The sequence below is a fragment of the Schistocerca serialis genome, chromosome 5 (assembly GCF_023864345.2).
Source record: "Schistocerca serialis cubense isolate TAMUIC-IGC-003099 chromosome 5, iqSchSeri2.2, whole genome shotgun sequence".
NCBI classification, from domain to species: Eukaryota; Metazoa; Arthropoda; class Insecta; order Orthoptera; family Acrididae; genus Schistocerca; species Schistocerca serialis.
In genome coordinates this window covers 382,067,184-382,086,722 of record NC_064642.1, presented here as the reverse complement: position 1 = coordinate 382,086,722, position 19,539 = coordinate 382,067,184, and the positions used below count along the sequence as shown (strand labels likewise).

At 38.1% G+C, this 19,539-nt stretch overlaps 1 protein-coding gene across 2 annotated transcripts in view; it reads right to left on the bottom strand.

The window, feature by feature from the left end:
- Positions 1-882: 882 nt before the first annotated feature.
- Positions 883-19,539, bottom strand: part of LOC126480779 (centlein-like) — a 539,146-nt gene continuing 520,489 nt past the window's right edge. For both annotated transcript variants that reach the window (XM_050104082.1, XM_050104084.1), the window contains 3 exons: positions 7,665-7,742; positions 5,089-5,213; positions 883-2,286 (listed from right to left, as the gene is read on the bottom strand). In XM_050104082.1, the coding sequence (XP_049960039.1) occupies positions 5,130-5,213; positions 7,665-7,742 (162 nt within the window). In that variant the 3' untranslated portion in view covers positions 883-2,286; positions 5,089-5,129. The remainder of the gene's footprint in view (positions 2,287-5,088; positions 5,214-7,664; positions 7,743-19,539) is intronic.

Sequence of the window (19,539 nt, the reverse complement as noted above, 5' to 3'; positions counted from 1 at the left end):
AGTTATTATGCTAACATCAGTATACTTGGACCAGACCCCTCACATCACACTGTGCTCCAGGTTTTGCGCGCCAAATTGTTAAGTCATTTGTGGTTGTCACATTGTGTTTTCCTCCATACTCATGTCTAAGCATTGTCTCGTTAGCTAGAGTACATTTGCACCAACAGTGATGGTTCTGCCATTGTCATGCCCTATGTAGATGCAAAACAGTCGATTTGAGTTTTCACTCATCTTTAGTTTGCATAATAAATTTACATGAACATGTGTATAATAATTTTCCTGACTGCATTTTGAGTGGTGCTGCTGCCTTTTGTTCTGTAATTAGTGGCTCCTGTCCTCCCCTTTATGTTCATACCAAAGGCAGTAAAAGTGCCTCTAATTGAAGTACAGAAGGCAGCTGTGGCACGAAATGTGTGCAAGAAAATCATTGTACTGAAGAAGATCTAAATATATTATGCAAGCTGAATGGATGAAAGCCTGAAATGTGTCCTTGCATAAAATAAAAATATACAAAACATGCATGTCTGCTGTATTTCTTGATAGTGACACTTGAAATAAATAAAGCCACTTTCATAATTTGGCAATTGTTAACATTAAAAATTACTTGCATACATCTGGACATTCACCATAGTGTCTCCTATAGCTTAGTGGAAACCACACCTCAAAATATTTACTCATGATGGAGATATTTATGGTCCCTTATTTTAGCTGTGTCACCCTGCATACTGGTGATCACATAAATAGTTAGGTATTAAATGCCTTTGTACATTTTACAGTGAGAAATTGAAAGGATCTAGGAAATAATCAATGTACTGAAAATTCACTCTATGTAATATCTGTGAAATATGAAGCAGGTGATAAAAGTCAAGAAAATATCAAGGATCTTGTGGTTGATTTGTATTTTTCATTTTTTTCAGCAGAATGATACAGTTTTATAGGAGACAGCATTACATATTTGAGAATAACACAATATAAAATGTGCATAGTTTGTAAGCTGGCACCTAATAATTTTTGCACTATATATTCAATGTTACATGAAATGATCATTTACATTTAACTGTACACTTACATTGTGAAATGGTGATTATCAAAATAATTATGTTTATAAGTCAACAAATAAAAAAATTACATATTTACAATTTTTCTTCAGCACTGTACTTTATGAGCCTGAAGTTGTAGTGCTGAAGCAGTCTATTAAAATGTGGCATCCTATAACACATGCCTTATGGCTTGGAAACAGTTTATGAGATATGACCAAAAATTATCCAGATTCATAATACAAATTAAAAATCTTTTCCAATATGATTCACTAAGAAAGTTTGTAATATTCTCCTATTTTCCTGTTTTATCTTATAGTGCCGGATGAACTGTGAACTAAATTCCTTGCAGCTCTTAGCTTACAGGTAACTGACTTGCAAGAAGAAAACTGCTTGAACCTCTGTCTAATACTTCCAGGACGGCAAAATCAGGAGAGGCTTATTGCCAGCATCTAAATCTCCCAGCTGTTACAATTAGCTTCTCCATTAAGTAGTTCCTCAGTTGTTCTGATGTACTCAATTCTAGCACTCCAGCTGAAGAAAAATCCTTGGCAGTTCTGAGAATCTGCTGTAAATGGTGACTAAGCTCACTGTTTTAAAAAAAGTTGGGCAAACTCTTATATGGCCGTTTGTCATGAGATTCTCAAGTCGTGTGGTGGACAAAGCTAGACAAAAGCTAGAAAGGTCATGACATGTGCCCACAACTTGTGATCACAGCTGTTGCAGGAACATTCATATGTGAAACTGAACCATTGTTTAATGTCACTGCTCCACACTAAGATTCATGAATACACCGCCATAGAATGGTTGACCAGTAGGCAGAACTTTATTGCTTTATGTCACAATTTCATGGACTGAGACTGAATAAGAGTGTTGAATGGCACTTCAGCAGTGACGGTATGCTTTTCTGAATATAGTTACTTTTGCAGTTGTTCACTGCCAAATTCTACAACCAGATATCTCAGCGTAAAATTTCTTCAAAGCTTTATCTCTCTTTAATAAGAAACAGGTATTGTATACAACTACAACTGATGTACTAAGATAACAATCTGCATTTTAGAAAATTCCAGTAATGTTTGGTCATATCTCGCACAAAATGAATGTGTAACATCAAATGCTATTCTTTATACAAGAAATAAGCTTTTTCAAAGCCATGTAACACATGAAATGTTGGCACCACAACGTCACAGTTTGCATCCTGCTGATGGTGATGTAGCTTCTCCTCTAGCCAGTAGAGTGAGGCCCACAACTGTAAATAAGAAGAAATAAAATGACATAGAATGGAAACTTCTAAATCCACTGGCTTCTGTTTCTATCATATAGTTGGGAAGTGTGATAATGGCCATCATGAGATATACTGGAAGGGAAATCATTGATATAGACTTTCACAGTTCCCATATAACTATTCACAAGATCTTATCAGCACTGCCTGATGATTAGGGCCAACAATACAGCCACTTGCTGCTGCGTAATATATTATGCAATGTAGCAATAATCAATAGCGTTTTTGTCAGGCCCTTATAGGACTCACTCTCATTCTTATAACAATTCACATAAATATGGAATCTTCCCAATTGACAATTAGTGTGCTGCCCTTTAATTTGCCTCAGTGTGTTTTCCTGTACTTAACCATCTTGTAGTCCCTTATTCCTTTTCTTGTCTCATGTTTCTCAATTTTAAACCCATTTTTTTGATCAGTTAATGTTTTCCAGAGCTATGTTTCAATTGTTTTCTGTATATGTTTTCTGTTTTGTTACTATCTTAAAGTTTAGTACCTATTTGACAGTCACAGTATGGAAATATGTCGCAAGTTTAATCAGTCTAGCTTATTCCTCTCTTTGCCCCTGTGTGGCTCTTGATCTTACATTCAACTTGTGCGTTCTTCATTTTCCCAACTGTCTTTACTTTTTCCCCTTTCTCTGTTGCTTCTCTCTAACCTCATAAAAGAGCAAACATTTCAGCATTGATTTCAGTATTCATTAGTCCTTATTATTCATCAGATAATTCCTGAATTAGACTGTGGTGATGTTTGTGTATTGGAAAATGATATGTGGCTGTGATTTTAAGAATAGCTTTCAACACAGAATTTTTACTTAGATCAGAGGCAGCCAAGAATTTGGCACACAAACCGTGCCCTGGGTTGAGTGCCATAGTGCTCATCCTGGCTGCACACAGCTCCCACCACCACCTTATTCTGCCTAAGTGGGAGGAGAGGAAGAGGGGGGAAACTGCAAATGTACCATATTTAGATGGTAATGCAGCCACACTGCATACGAATTGATTTCATATTTCACATTTATCAACTACATAGATCACAAGCAAAACAAAGTTTCAGTACGATTTAATTATTTTTGGCAATCTGAAGACATAATTTTTTTCTGGTACAAACTGTCAGCATACAGACAGATGCAGACAGTATCACAGATTTTCACACTCGGGTTGTCACATAATGGTGACAAATTTATTTTCATTATTGAGAAAAGATCTTTTGCACACATATGTTGATTGAAATATTGTAGAACTTTTGCAACCTCATTATGGGTATTGGGAAACTCTCCCTGAGGAAAACAATGTAGACATCCTGGACAGTTGTAATGTAAGATGAATGTAACAATATTATGAAAAGGATATTTGCTACTCACCATATAGCAGAGATGCAGAGTTGCAGAAAGGCACAACAAAGGCCTTGTTGGCAAAAAGCTATCTTTCTGACAGTCTTTTTGTTGTGCCTTTCTGCAACTCAGCATCTATGCTATAAGGTGGGTAACAACTATCCTTTTCATAATATTGGTACATTCTATCCTGGATTTTCCATTGTTTGTAATTTAAAAGAATTTGTCTTTAAAATGTGAATTACATTGCAGATCAACAGTTACATGTGCCCATGCACAGGGGCACTTTCAACTGCAATGGCAAACAGTCTTGAAAACAGCTCAAAAACAAATGTGAGATTGGCATTATATTCAAAGTGTTTAGAAAACTATCCTTGTAATTCTTTATAGGCTACAATTAATTCTTCAGACCTCACATTTTCTTTAAAGTCAGTGAGGGAATTGGACAGCATGTCACAATTTGCCCCTTCTACAATGCAAGTTTCTTTTTGTGTGCATCCCCTTCAAACCAGAAGTAAATTGTTTCACACCTTGCTGTGTCTTACAGTGGGCAGTGTGTAGTCAAGTCCACTTTAAATGTGAAGTCTGCAATCCATTCTGGAAGTTTTAATTTTCATTCCTGCACTTCTTTTTCCTTCATAAATTCAACTATATCAGGTTTTAAATAAAAAAATTGTTCCAGGCATACCCTTTGACTTAACCAATGTACTTGCAGTAATATATGAAGTCTCCATACTCTTCATTCAGTTCCATCAAAACTGTTGCAAGCCATGTGGAATAATGTGTGCACTTTCAGAAATTTTACTATTTGTACCAACAATTTCATCACCTGCTCCATGCGTGCAAATTGAGCACAAAATGCTTCTTGATGTACAGAACAATGAATGCCGTCTTTTGAGCATTGTAATTTTTTGCTCTTTCATTGTCAACTAAATCTTTAAATTCTTTCTGCATGGTACTGCAATGTCATTTCGTAGCAGATTTGCAGTACCCATCGATTACATGACTGTATAATAGATATTAAAAGTTCTCATCCCACTCTTCTATCATTCCCATTCACTCTTAAAGGGTTATGGTGATAGATAACTAGATTGCCACTTTTTGTGCAAACAGCCACTAGAACTGTGGATGTCCTTCATACCATCAACAAACAGCAAAGTGTAAACAGTGGTGACACCCCGATTCTCCGGAACTGAAGTTAGTTGTGCCAACAGAAAAAGCCATACCAGTATACCACTATACTAAATGAAATGTCGCACTGTACCAGGTACTTCCAAGAAGCACTGAACAAAGCAGAGACAGGCTGAGCTTTGGCCCACACATCAGGCTCACATACTGTTTGACACACCATTGCTGGCCCCAGTTTAGATTTTGCATCACTGAAAGTTAAAAATTATGCTCATACATTGAGGCATTGCCGTGTTGGAGTAAATAATTACCATGTGCACTGCTTGCTGTGACTGACACTCCTCTTCTGAGACTACTTTTGCTGCACTAGATGTTTTTCTTGTCGATTTCCCAGTGTCCCATTAGTGAAACTCCATGACTGCATGCTTCTAGTAGTCTGGAACATAAAAAAATTAACAAACTATAACTATGAACCCATGTTATCATACACCTGTGGTTAAAGATATAATCTTTTCTTTAAAAAGACAGGAATTAAAAGTAAAACCTGTAGCTAGTTCTACATTGTCAGGAAAAAGCTCTCTGCACCTTTCTGGATATTGAATGGGATTTTAGCAGTATGACCTACAAATCCACTGTTAGAACTGCAGGAGAGCACGGCAGTGGGACCACCATATACAAGTGGATTAAGACCAAGCTAGGTAAAATAAAGGAAGGAGCCATCATGATGGATGAGAAAATGGCAATCAACACCACCATGGGGTGTCTATAAGGGAGGTTTTGCCCCCCCCCCCCCCCCCCCCCTACTGTGGAACCTAGTGGTGAATGAACTCGAACAGTTAAATACTAGAAGCTATTTTTGCCAAGGATATGCTGATGATTTAGTTACAGTAATTTTTGGCAAATTTGCTAGTAGAACAATGTATATGTGAACAATGGCACAATGTGCACTACATATTGTGGAAAACTGGTGCAGAAAACAGGACCTAAGGTTCAGTCCCAAGAAAACTGTTATAATACAATTACAAGGAAGCATACTGAGGACACATACTGGGATGTCAAGGTCTTTGATGAAACTCTGTCATTAGAGGGGCTAATAAAGTATCTAGGGGTAACTCTGGCTGTGAAACTACCATGGACTCCTCATATGAAGAGTATATATTTCAAGGCAAACAGTACTGTTATGAGTACTAGAAGGGCCTGTGGTATAAACTGAGGTCTGAGCCCCAGGAGTTGTACTGGATATACAGCACTGTATTTTATGGGGCTACAATATTATGGAATAAAGAAGAACAGAAAGTAGTGTTAAGAAGCGTGGCAAGGTGCAGAGCTTGGCCTGCTAGCCATAACACCCCCTGCTGGGACAGAGATCACACTGGACATACACCTTTGGGTTACAAAGGAGATTGCGGCAGGGGCATACAGGTTAAAAACAGGAAATAACTGGATTCCTTTAGGATCTCCAGAATCTCACACCAACATAACATGGTGAATATAGGAATCATTGGGTAAATGCTGACTTACTGTACAATAACTTCCAGCTGTTTCAATAAACCTTTCAGTCCAACAATTGGAAGAAGGGAGCAGTGGATCGGCCACTGCAATGAGGTCAAAGATCATTGTGGATTTCTATGAAACCCTTGGGAGACTAGGGGAAAGTGGCACTGTAAACCTGCTGTGGTTCCCTAGTCATGCAGGAATTAGTGGCAACAAAAAGCTGATAAGAGTTGCGAGCACATGTGTGATGACTCCGGTTTTTGGACAGGAACCTGTCCTAATTATCAATAAGGCAATGGTAAAATCAAAACTTTGTGGCTGGATCAGAAGGCAACATGCAGAACATTGGACAACAATCCAAAAACAAAAACATGGCGAAAGACACAGAATACTGATGTCATTATAGCCTGAAGAAATCAAGTCTAATCAGGAACTAGCAATGAGTCTCCTAATACTTTTTAAGGGTACTGGTTGGGTTCACTAGAATTATAGGGAGCAAAAGTGCAAAAGAAACTAAGTTTTGATATATGTAACAGCGGGCTACCTCCCCGTATTAATCAAATCAACTGAAATCAAAACCTACAGCTTTCTAGCCAAGTCTAACTATTTTTTCCTATTATCTGTGTTCTGGATGACAGATTTCATAGTGTATTCTACTTTCAGAGTCACAGTCATTTTTACAATATTATGTTCTTCATGATGCATTCCAAAGACTTACATCTTTGTATTCTGACAGTGATTCTTATTTTCATTTATGAGTGACAAATAATGCATAATAAAAATGTTAAATAAGACAAATCTAGCAGTTAGATGTTTTGTTACTATGAGAATGTTTTCATACATGGTATAAGACAAGGAAGTATTTATTATGTCTCAAGAAGTTCACTTTTGATGACTAATAATTGAAATTGCTGGCGTAGTATTTGTTTTTAAAATTTTATTATGTTGGAGTGAATCAGTCCATATGGCTATCTTCGCAGCATACTGTCAGTATTGATATGTCGAATGACTTATTCTGCTGACATTTGTGTGGTTAGCCCTGTTTGTTCTTAATAGCATGAGACATATACTGCCATATATGTAATTATGTATGCTATGATTTAATTATGTAGTATTGTTTTAGAGAATATTTATGCAGAAATCGTACTTACAGTGTGTTACTGAAGATGGGCATGTGGTCTTATACTGGACTGAATTAATAAAATTAAAAAAAAGTTCTATGCAGCTGTTTCCAACTTTTAGACATCAGCGATAATGTTCATATGTTACCATGTTAAGAAAACAAATTTTTTTGAAAAAATACTGTATGACAGCTCAATTTTTCGTTGTTTATGGGTCACTTATTTATGTGTTTAGCAAATTATTTCTAATATGCATTTTCAAACATGCTTACCTTTGCACAAGATATGTCATTCCAGTACACAATGCCTCGTTTTGCTGTAGACATCAGATTGTTCCCCAATAGGAATTTCTGTGTAACAAAATAGAAAAAGATGCATTAATAACAACAAAATATTTTCTACACTACATAAGGCGCTGTCCATCTCCATAGCTGACTGCCGTGAGGAAGACTTGGGTTCAATTTTTGATACTGCCAGAGATTTCTCATTTGTGAAAGGACCGGAATAGGGTGCAGTCAGGCCCCTGGTACCAGTTAAGGAGCTACTTCAATGGGAAGTAGGGCACCAAGGTGTGTACAGTTGATAGTTGCTAGGGGAATGGTCTTCTAACACCATGCACCTCTGTTCCACATCCAAGTGATGCCATATGGCATGACATGGTGGCATGTCAACATCATGTCGTCCTCTGGGTCTGATTGTGCACTCACTTTTACTTTACATAATGGACCGCCTTATATGGAAATTTGAAAGCTGTGAATTTAACACTGAACTAATCACGTTTTCTTTAGCCTTTGATTAACTTGTACTTGCTTCATAGCTGAGAATATGATGGAGAAAAATTAAAGAAAAAAGTGCAGTCCATTTATTACATTTCTATGAAAGTCAAACAATGGAAAATCCAGAATGGAATATAACAATATTACTACATTTCTATGAAAGTGTGTCATATGTTTCACATTTATTACTGACTATTTGCTGTGTAACTTGACTTTTAGTGATAAGCCACTTTATTTCTGTTATTTAATTGTTTTTCATTATTGCCTTTGGTACACTATAGTGAAGTTTTGCCTTTGGTACACTATAGTGAAGTTTATTTGTCATATCTCAGTATGTCATACACTCTGTCTTTCATCTGATATTTTTCTCTGAATGCTCAATATGTAGCTGACATTCTATCCTAAGGTAAAAGCACTAAATTTGCTTGTAAAATAGTGATTTAATCCTTAGTATAATGGATTTTGTACTGGCTGAAGCACTATAAACTGAGGGGAGAAGATACAAATACTCCAAGCAACTCCATTTGTCTGCTCTTCTGTTGTTTCATGGAATGCTTACCTTCTATGTAAAGATACGTAAGTTCAAAATGTTTGTTACTATGAGTTGCCAGACCAGTGAAGCTTTTTGTGGATTATTTGTCTAATGTTTAAAATTGATGCTCCTTGAGTTATTTGCTAGTAAAGGTTTCACAGTTTCCCTTAGTTCATTCTTCTTGTCATCAGTCTTCTGACTGGTATGATGCAGCCCACCACAGTTTCCTCTCCTGGATCAAACTCTTCATTCAGAGTAACACTAATACCAAAAATCCTAGGTTTTTGACTGCTATATTCCAATCTCTCTTCTTTCTTTTTGCCCTCTGTGGCTCCCTCTAACACTATAAAAGTTATTCTCTGACATATAAAAAATGTCCTATTATCTTGTTCCTTCTTCTAGACAGTGTTTTGCACATATTCTGTTCTTCACTGATTCTGTGGAGAACCACCTCATTTTTTATCTTATCAGTCCTCTCTTCTGTAACATCGCAACTCAAATGTTTCAGTTGTCTTCTTTTCCAGTTTCCTCCCAGTCAATGATTCATTTCCATGCAATTCTCTGCCCCATAAGTATGTTTCCTCCTCAAATTGAGGACTATTTTTTGATAAAAGTAGACTACCTTTTAGTAAGGACTGCCCTAATTGACTAGACAAGTCTGCTTCTTATATCCTCCTCTCTTTGTCCGGCATGCATTATTTTACATCAAAAGTAGCAAAATCCCTCCATTTCATCTACTTTGTGGACCCCAATTTTAATGTTAAGTTTATTGCTAATCGCATTTCCGCTACTTCTCATCACTTTCACATTTCTTGGATTTACTCTCACTCCGTATTTTGTAGTCATTATACTCACTCCGTATTTTGTAGTAATTATACTGTCCATCGAGTATAGCAATGTCATCAGCAAACCTTATCATTGATATTCTTTCACACTAAATTTTAATTCCACTACTGAACCAATCTTTTATTTCTGTCATTGTTCTTTTTGTTTGTGCAAACTGAACAGTCTTACAACCTTTCTAATCTGAGTTCTTCTGTTTCGATCCTTCATATCTCTGTGAATGTGTGGGGTATTTTCTTGTATTTGTATTGTTACTTGGATTAATGAAGATATTAGTGAAACCCAGCTTTTACACTTTTCAAGAGAACGTAAAAAAATAGTGTAAAATGTTGGAAAATGTAAAAGGTGGGAAATTACTTTTTAAGTTACAAAAGTTATACAGCAGCAACCTCTCTTGCATCTTCATAGTTTATGCGTGATATGTGAACATAGTATGAACGAAGGATACAAACGGAAAGGTAGCACGTAACATTTATGGCAATTCAACGATATTGGCTAAATATTTCAAGCAGTTACTAAATAGTGCGGAACCTGAACGTCATTTGGAATTTGACCCCTATCCAAGAAACAAAACACATTTAGAAAGAGTTATACCACCTCATCCTGATGATGTAATGCAGCGATTATCTCACTTCGAAATTATTGGAAATATGCAAATATACAAACTATTCTGAACTTACTCAAACGTCTTACTGACATTTGGAATACTCGGAAGTTACTAGAGGAATGGAATGTTGCAATAATCCATCCACTACACAAAAAAGGAAATAGATAAGATCCAAACAATTATAGGGGTATATCCCTGCTGGACATTACTTATAAAAATTTTTCCAAGGTTCTGTATTTTAGAATTTGTGAACAGCTTGGTGGTGAACTAGGCGAATATCAAGGAGGTTTTTGTCCAGAATGAAGCTGTCCTGATCAAATTATTAGTCTCAAATGGGTAATGAAACATCAAAGGGTCAGGAACAAGAAGCTAGCGATCACCTTTGTCAATTTTTAAAAAAGCATACAATAGTATCCATTGTGAATATCTACTGTCAATTCTTAAAGAATCTGGTTTACATCAGAAACTTGTCCACCTCGTTGCAGTCACCCTTCGAAATACCAAAGCTAGAGTAATGTTCAGAAATGAATTCTCTGAATGTTTTGAGATTCATACTGGCCTTCGACAAGGCGATGGATTGTCTCTGTTATTGTTCAGTTGTGTGCTGGAAAAAAATCATGTGTGAATGGAACAAGATATGCCCACCACCTGTTAAGATTGGAAGAAAGATTCGACTTAACTGCCTTGCATTTGCAGATGATTTGGTGCTGTTAGCAAACAATATTGATGAAGCAAAGGTTCAGATAGAACAACTAGAATGATTAGCGGGAAAGGTTGGATTGAAAATTTCATTTGAGAAAACAGAAATTATGCTCAGCTTCCCAGTTGACACATCCACTCCATAATGATCAAAAAATTAAAGCAGTAAAAAAGTTTAAATATCTTGGTGAGATTATTACCTGGATGCTAATGAAAGAGCATCAATAAATAGTAGAACATTAAAACTACAGTGAGCACAGAGAACCACATGGCCAACCTACAAAAAACGATCTCTCTCACTAAATGCTAAATTTCCACATTACTCCTCTGTCATTAAACTGGAAGCAACAACTGACAAATTGCAGAAAGTTGATAGAAGAATATTCTGAACAATTGCAGTAAAAAACATCAAGTTAATCAGCAGTGGAGACTTTTGCCCAATTCAGTAACGTATAAGAAAGTGAATCCATTACTGATATAATGCGGAAAAGAAGGACTGCATTTTTCGGCCACATATCTCGCCTACCAAATACTAGAATCCTGAAGCAACTTTCCAACTGCTTCTGGAACAGTAAAACCAAAAACATCTGGCTTAAAGAAGTACCAAGTGATCTGGATGAATTGAACATCACCATACACCAAATTCAACACAGACGAGAAACTGCTTCTAAAGAACAAATATACACAGCTGACATTAAAACCATCAGAACAGAAGTAGTATGTCATATCTGAAGAAGAACGAGCAGCCAGATCACAGTGAATGAAGAAATTTTGGGAAACAAAGGAACTGCTAACTGCTAAGACCTAAACTTAATCATTGTAGACTCTGTCGTATTATGTTTGATTTTAGTTCTCCAATGTGGGAGTAAACTATGTAAATGAATAAATAGTATGAATGAAAATACTTATCAGGTTTTCTTCATTTGGTACTATGTTCAGTCACTGACGTGACCTTTCCTGATGCTTTAGTGCAGCAAATTGCACTAAAGATGGCACATTTTAGTGAGAGGCAGGTAACAGCAAACCAAGTGACTGCCGTGATCATTTAAATGTTTATGAAGCTAAGGTGCTGTATTTTGCAGTTTTCATATTTATACTTGTGTACCAAACACAGTACCCTGAATGTATACAGCCTTTTATATTTTATAACAAAAAGTGTGTGAAATTTTACAAAATGCTTTAACCTCTTAAAGAGTGTTGCAAATTTGCATCATACCAATGCTGTGCTAATAATCGGAAGATTGACTGTTTTTGAGTACCAGTACTGGTAGTTGCTGGTTCTGCCTGAAGCTACTAACGTTTCTGACAAGTGGTGCATTCTCCTGAGTGTTATGGGTACCTCTAAAGTGCCACAATTTTTTATTTTTATCTTTCATCTAGAAATTTATTCAGGCATTAAGGGATTAAATATGATGCACAAATGTAGAGGTCGGTGCATACTACATTGCAGTCTGTCTTCTCAGCCTATATTTCACATTTACATTCATTGGGGCTTCACCAACTCACAACCAAATTGTCACTTTCTATCTAACCTAGTCTTTGGGCTGTACTATGGAGCAGTCTGTTGCCACAACACACAATTTTTTTCGGTATGGATTTCCAGGTTGTAAACACAATGGAAAACATTGACACCAACACAAGAAATATATTTTTTATTACCATCACTGTTGCAGGAAGCCAACTGTCATCACCACTATCAGTATCACTTCCTGCACTGTCGCCATTTCCCTGTATATGAAAGTCAACCATATGTTCAACATATATACTTTCAACAGTGACAACATTGCTATCAACTTCTAGGAAATCTTGCACTGAATGGTCCAACTGCAACTTTTACCACATAGAAGAAAAAAGAGTTGTGGTGTCATCATTATTACTCTGATCTGGTATGTCAGATCAATTTACTTTTTCTGCTTCAGTGAATCCGCTTTTCAAAAGCAGTCAGAGTCAGTGGACCCCTTAACATTTGTCCACGCATTGGCAATAAGGTGCAATGCATCTAAAATTGTTCCTTTAAGGGAGGATGGATCTTTTCCAGCATCCATCACTTAATACCTTCTGTATAATGGCTTTCCTATAACAAGTTTTGAAGGTGTGGCTAATGCCCAAATCCAAGAGCTGCAATTTGTCGACAGGAACTCTTAACTGCTCATTTCATAAATTTGTACTGCTGCTCGGGCAACAATAAACAAACAAGAGAATTTTTCTGTTACTGGTTCTCATTCTTGCATCAAACTAGGCAGTTGGTTTTCATTTTGTAATATTTTTTACCTTAAAACTGTGATAGATAACATGAAACTTCTACTTGAAAGGAACAGCTAATAACACAACAATTTGATCAATTATGCAAGGCTGTGAATAATACTACACGGTAAATACAGTTAACTTTTGGCACGATAGTTGACAGGTATAACTGACGCACACACACACACACACACACACACACAGAGACAACTTTAAACTATACTGAGAACTTATCGTAACAGCTATGTTCAAATTAATTTCATAATTTCAATATACACTACCACTCATTAATTACAATACACCCAATAAATGACATCTAGTTTTCTGTAGATAAGGTCTGACTCCATGGGTATGGTTGAGGGAGCAGAGGAATAGTACAACAGTTGTACACATGTCGTGATTTTTGTTTGTGGTCATTGAGATACAATAGTATCCAACAAACAATGTTGTGTACATAAACGTTATATACCTCTCTGATTGTTTACCTATTTGCTGACAGATGCCGCATTTGGTGCACCTGTGATGTCCACAGCAAAGGGCAAGCTTTGCTACGATACTTAACATGTGGTTCCTGCATGTCAGTTCCTTAGTGACATTGAAGTGTGCACATTGGTAGTATGGCTCCACGAGTGAATATATCCATATAAACATGTGCTGCAAATGTAGCACTTAGCCAAGCAGGTTTATCTATTCGCCAAATTGTGAAACAGTGTAGTGTGTCTATAGGGGGTGTGCAATACACCCTTCACCACCAGAAGACAACAGGTAGCAATAAGGATATACCACAACCAGGACAACCTTGTAAAACAACTAAAAGTGGTTATAAATATATCAGAATTACCAGTAAGAGAAATAGATTCAAAACAGTGTCCCAAATTCGTACAGAATTAGTAGAAATGAACATGACAATATCTGTTGCAACAGTAAAAAGGGGACTGACAGAAGCCAGCTTGAAAGGATGTGCCACAGCAAGAAACCCCCTTCTTTTGTTGTTGTGGTCTTCAGTCCTGAGACTCGTTTGATGCAGCTCTCCATGCTACTCTATCCTGTGCAAGCTTCTTCATCTCCCAGTACCTACTGCAACCTACATCCTTCTGAATCTGCTTAGTGTATTCATCTCTTGGTCTCCCTCTACGATTTTTACCCTCCACACTGCCATCAAATACTAAATTGGTGATTCCTTGATGCCTCAGAACATGTCCTACCAACTGATCCCTTCTTCTAGTCAATTTGTGCCACAAACTCCTCTTCTCTCCAATTCTATTCAACACCTCCTCATTGATTATGTAATCTACCCATCTAATATTCAGCATTCTTCTGTAGCACCACATTTTGAAAGCTTCTATTCCCTTCTTGTCCAAACTATTTATCGTCCATGTTTCACTTCCATACATGGCTACACTCCATACAGATACTTTCAAAAGTGACTTCTTGACACTTAATTCTATACTCGATGTAACAAATTTCTCTTCTTCAGAAATGCTTTCCTTGCCATTACCAGTTTACATTTTATATCCTCTCTACTTCGACCATCATTAGTTATTTTGCTCCCCAAATAGCAAAACTCCTTTACTATGTTAAGTGTCTCATTTCCTAATCAAATTCCCTCAGCATCACCTGACTTAATTCAACTACATTCCATTATTCTTGTTTTGCTTTTGTTGATGTTCATCTTATATCCTCCTTTCAAGACACTGTCCATTCCGTTCAACTGCTCTTCCAAGTCCTTTGCTGTCTCTGACAGAATAACAATGTCATTGGTGAACCTCAAAGTTTTTATTTCTTTTCCATGGATTTTAATACCTACTCCAAATTTTTCTTTTGTTTCGTTTGCTGTTTGCTCAATATACAGGTTGAATAACACCGGGGAGAGGCTATAACCCTGTCTCACTCCCTTCCCAACCACTGCTTCCCTTTCATGCCCCTCAACTCTTATTACTGCCACCTGGTTTCTGTACAAATTGTAAATAGCCTTTCGCTCCCTGTGTTTTAGCCCTGCCACCTTCAGAATTTGAAAGAGGGTATTCCAGTCAACATTTTCAAAAGCTTTGTGTAAGTCTACAAATGCTAGAAACATAGGTTTGCCTTTCCTTAATCTATCTTCTAAGATAAGTCGTAGGGTCAGTATTGCCTCATGTGTTCCAACATTTCTATGGAATCCAAACTGATCTTCCCCGATGTCGGCTTCTACCAGTTTTTCCATTCGTCTGTAAAGAATTCGCGTTAGTATTTTGCAGCCGTTACTTAATAAACTGATAATTCGGTAATTTTCACATCTGTCAACACCTGCTTTCTTTGGGATTGGAATTATTATATTCTTCTTGAAGTCTGAGGGTATTTCGCCTGTCTCATACATCTTACTCACCAGATGTAGAGTTTTCTCAGGACTGGCTCTCCCAAGGCTGTCAGTAGTTGTAATGGAATGTTGTCTACTCCTGGGGCCTTGTTTCAATTTAGGTCTTTCAGTGCTCTGTCAAACTCTTCATGCAGTATCATATCTCCCATTTCATCTTCATCTACATCCTCTTCCATTTCCAATACATAGTCCTAAAGTACATCGCCCTTGTATAGACCCTCTATATACTCCTTCCACCTCTCTGCTTTCCCTTCTTTGCTTAGAACTGGGTTTCCATCTGAGCTCTTGATATTCATAGAAGTGGTTCTCTTTTCTCCAAAGGTCTCTAATTTTCCTGTAGTCAGCATCTATCTCCCCCCTAGTGAAATAAGACTCTACATCCTTACATTTGTCCTCTAGCCATCCCTGCTTAGCCATTTTGCACTTTCTGTCGATCTCATTTTTGTGACGTTTGTATTCCTTTTTGCCTGCTTCATTAACTGCATTTTTATATTTTCTCCTTTCATCAATTAAATTCAATATTTCTTCTGTTACCCAAGGATTTCTACTAGCCCTTGTCTTTTTACGTACTTGATCCTCTGCTGCCTTCACTACTTCATCCCTCAAAGCTATCCATCCTTCTTCTACTGTATTTCTTTCCTCCATTCCTGTCAGTTGTTCCCTTATGCTCCCTTTGAAACTTGTACAACCTCTGGTTTAGTCAGTTTATGCAGGTCCCATCTCCTTAAATTCCCACCTTTTTTCAGTTTCTTCAGTTTTAATCTACAGTTCATAACCAACAGATTGTGGTCAGAGTTCACATCTGCCCCTGGAAATGTCTTACAATTTAAAACCTGGTTCCTAAATCTCTGTCTTACCATTATATAATCTATCTGATACCTTCTAGTATGTCCAGGCTTCTTCCATGTATACAACCTTCTTTAATGATTTTTGAATCATGTGTTAGCTATGATTAAGTTATGCTCTGTGCAAAATTCTACCAGGCGGCTTCCTCTTTCATTTCTTATCCCCAATCCATATTCACCTATTACGTTTCCTTCTCTTCCTTTTCCTACTATTGAATTCCAGTCACCCATGACTATTAAATTTTTGTCTCCCTTCATTATCTGAATAATTTCTTTTATCTCATCATACATTGTATCAATTTCTTCATCATCTGCAGAGCTAGTTGGCATATAAACTTGTACTACTGTAGTAGGCGGGGGCTTCGTGTCTATCTTGGCCACAATAATGCATTCACTATGCTGTTTGTAGTAGCTTACCCACACTCCTATTTTTTTATTCATTATTGAACCTACTCATGCATTACCCCTATTTGATTTTGTATTTATAATGCTGTATTCACCTACCAAAAGACTTGTTCCTCCTGCCACCAAACTTTGCTAATTCCCACTATATCTAACTTTAACCTATCCATTTCCCTTTTTAAATTTTCTAACCTACCTGTCCGATTAAGGGATCTGACATTCCATGCTTCGATCTGTAGAATGCCACTTTTCTTTCTCCTGATAACGACGTCCTCCTGAGTAGTCCCCACCCGGAGATCCAAATGGAGGACTATTTTACCTTCGGAATATTTTACCCAAGAGGACACCATCATAATTTAACCATACAGTAAAGCTACATGCCCTTGGGAAAAATTATGGCTGTAGTTTCCCCTTGCTTTCAGGCGTTCGCAGTACCAGCACAGCAAGGCCGTTTTGGTTAGTGTTACAAGGCCAGATCAGCCAATCATCCAGACTGTTGCCCCTGCAACTACTGAAAAGGCTGCTGCCCCTCTTCAGGAACCACACATTTGTCTGGTCTCTCAACAGATACCCCTCCGTTGTGGTTGCACCTACGGTATGGCTACCTGTAATGCTGAGACACACAAGTCTCCCCACCTATGGCAAGGTCCATGGTTCATGGGGGGAGGACCCCATTCTAAGGCCCATAAATATGCAGAAGAGACTTGAATGGGCTAGAAAACATTTTAATTGGACATTGGAAGAGTGGATGAAGGTGCTATTCACCAATGAATTGAAGTTCGAGATGTTGGAACCAGAAGGAGAATATTTGTTCTGTTCCGACACTGACAATGTTGAGTGTTTATGGAAAAAGTTCAAGGCAATCGTAAAATGCGTTTTAGACAGGTACGTGCCGAGTAAAACTGTGAGGGACGGGAAAAACCCACCGTGGTACAACAACAAAGTTAGGAAACTACTGCGAAAGCAAAGAGAGCTCCACTCCAAGTTTAAACGCAGCCAAAACCTCTCAGACAAACAGAAGCTAAACGATGTCAAAGTTAGCGTAAGGAGGGCTATGCGTGAAGCGTTCATTGAATTCGAAAGTAAAATTCTATGTACCGACTTGACAGAAAATCCTAGGAAGTTCTGGTCTTACGTTAAATCAGTAAGTGGCTCGAAACAGCATATCCAGACACTACGGGATGATGATGGCATTGAAACAGAGGATGACACGCGTAAAGCTGAAATACTAAACACCTTTTTCCAAAGCTGTTTCACAGAGGAAGACCGCACTGCAGTTCCTTCTCTAAATCCTCGCACAAACGAAAAAATGGCTGACATCGAAATAAGTGTCCAAGGAATAGAAAAGCAACTGGAATCACTCAATAGAGGAAAGTCCACTCGACCTGACGGGATACCAATTCGATTCTACACAGAGTACGCGAAAGAACTTGCCCCCCTTCTAACAGCCGTGTACCGCAAGTCTCTAGAGGAACGGAGGGTTCCAAATGATTGGAAAAGAGCACAGATAGTCCCAGTCTTCAAGAAGGGTCGTCGAGCAGATGCGCAAAACTATAGACCTATATCTCTTACGTCGATCTCTTGTAGAATTTTAGAACATGTTTTTTGCTCGCGTATCATGTCATTTCTGGAAACCCAGAATCTACTATGTAGGAATCAACATGGATTCCGGAAACAGCGATCGTGTGAGACCCAACTCGCCTTATTTGTCCATGAGACCCAGAAAATATTAGATACAGGCTCCCAGGTAGATGCTATTTTTCTTGACTTCCGGAAGGCATTCGATACAGTTCCGCACTGTCGCCTGATAAGCAAAGTAAGAGCCTACGGAATATCAGACCAGCTGTGTGGCTGGATTGAGGAGTTTTTGGCAAACAGAACACAGCATGTTGTTATCAATGGAGAGACATCTACAGACGTTAAAGTAACCTCTGGCGTGCCACAGGGGAGTGTTATGGGACCATTGCTTTTCACAATATATATAAATGACTTAGTAGATAGTGTCGGAAGTTCCATGCGGCTTTTCGCGGATGATGCTGTAGTATACAGAGAAGTTGCTGCATTAGAAAATTGTAGCGAAATACAGGAAGATCTGCAGCGGATAGGCACTTGGTGCAGGGAGTGGCAACTGACCCTTAACATAGACAAATGTAATGTATTGCGAATACATAGAAAGAAGGATCCTTTATTGTATGATTATATGATAGCGGAACAAACACTGGTAGCAGTTACTTCTGTAAAATATCTGGGAGTATGCGTACGGAACGATTTGAAGTGGAATGATCATATAAAACTAATTGTTGGTAAGGCGGGTACCAGGTTGAGATTCATTGGGAGAGTGCTTAGAAAATGTAGTCCATCAACAAAGGAGGTGGCTTACAAAACACTCGTTCGACCTATACTTGAGTATTGCTCATCAGTGTGGGATCCGTACCAGGTCGGGTTGACGGAGGAGATAGAGAAGATCCAAAGAAGAGCGGCGCGTTTCGTCACTGGGTTATTTGGTAACCGTGATAGCGTTACGGAGATGTTTAATAAACTCAAGTGGCAGACTCTGCAAGAGAGGCGCTCTGCATCGCGGTGTAGCTTGCTCGCCAGGTTTCGAGAGGATGCGTTTCTGGATGAGGTATCGAATATATTGCTTCCCCCTACTTATACTTCCCGAGGAGATCACGAATGTAAAATTAGAGGGATTAGAGCGCGCACGGAGGCTTTCAGACAGTCGTTCTTCCCGCGAACCATACGCGACTGGAACAGGAAAGGGAGGTAATGACAGTGGCACGTAAGGTGCCCTCCGCCACACACCGTTGGGTGGCTTGCGGAGTATCAATGTAGATGTAGAT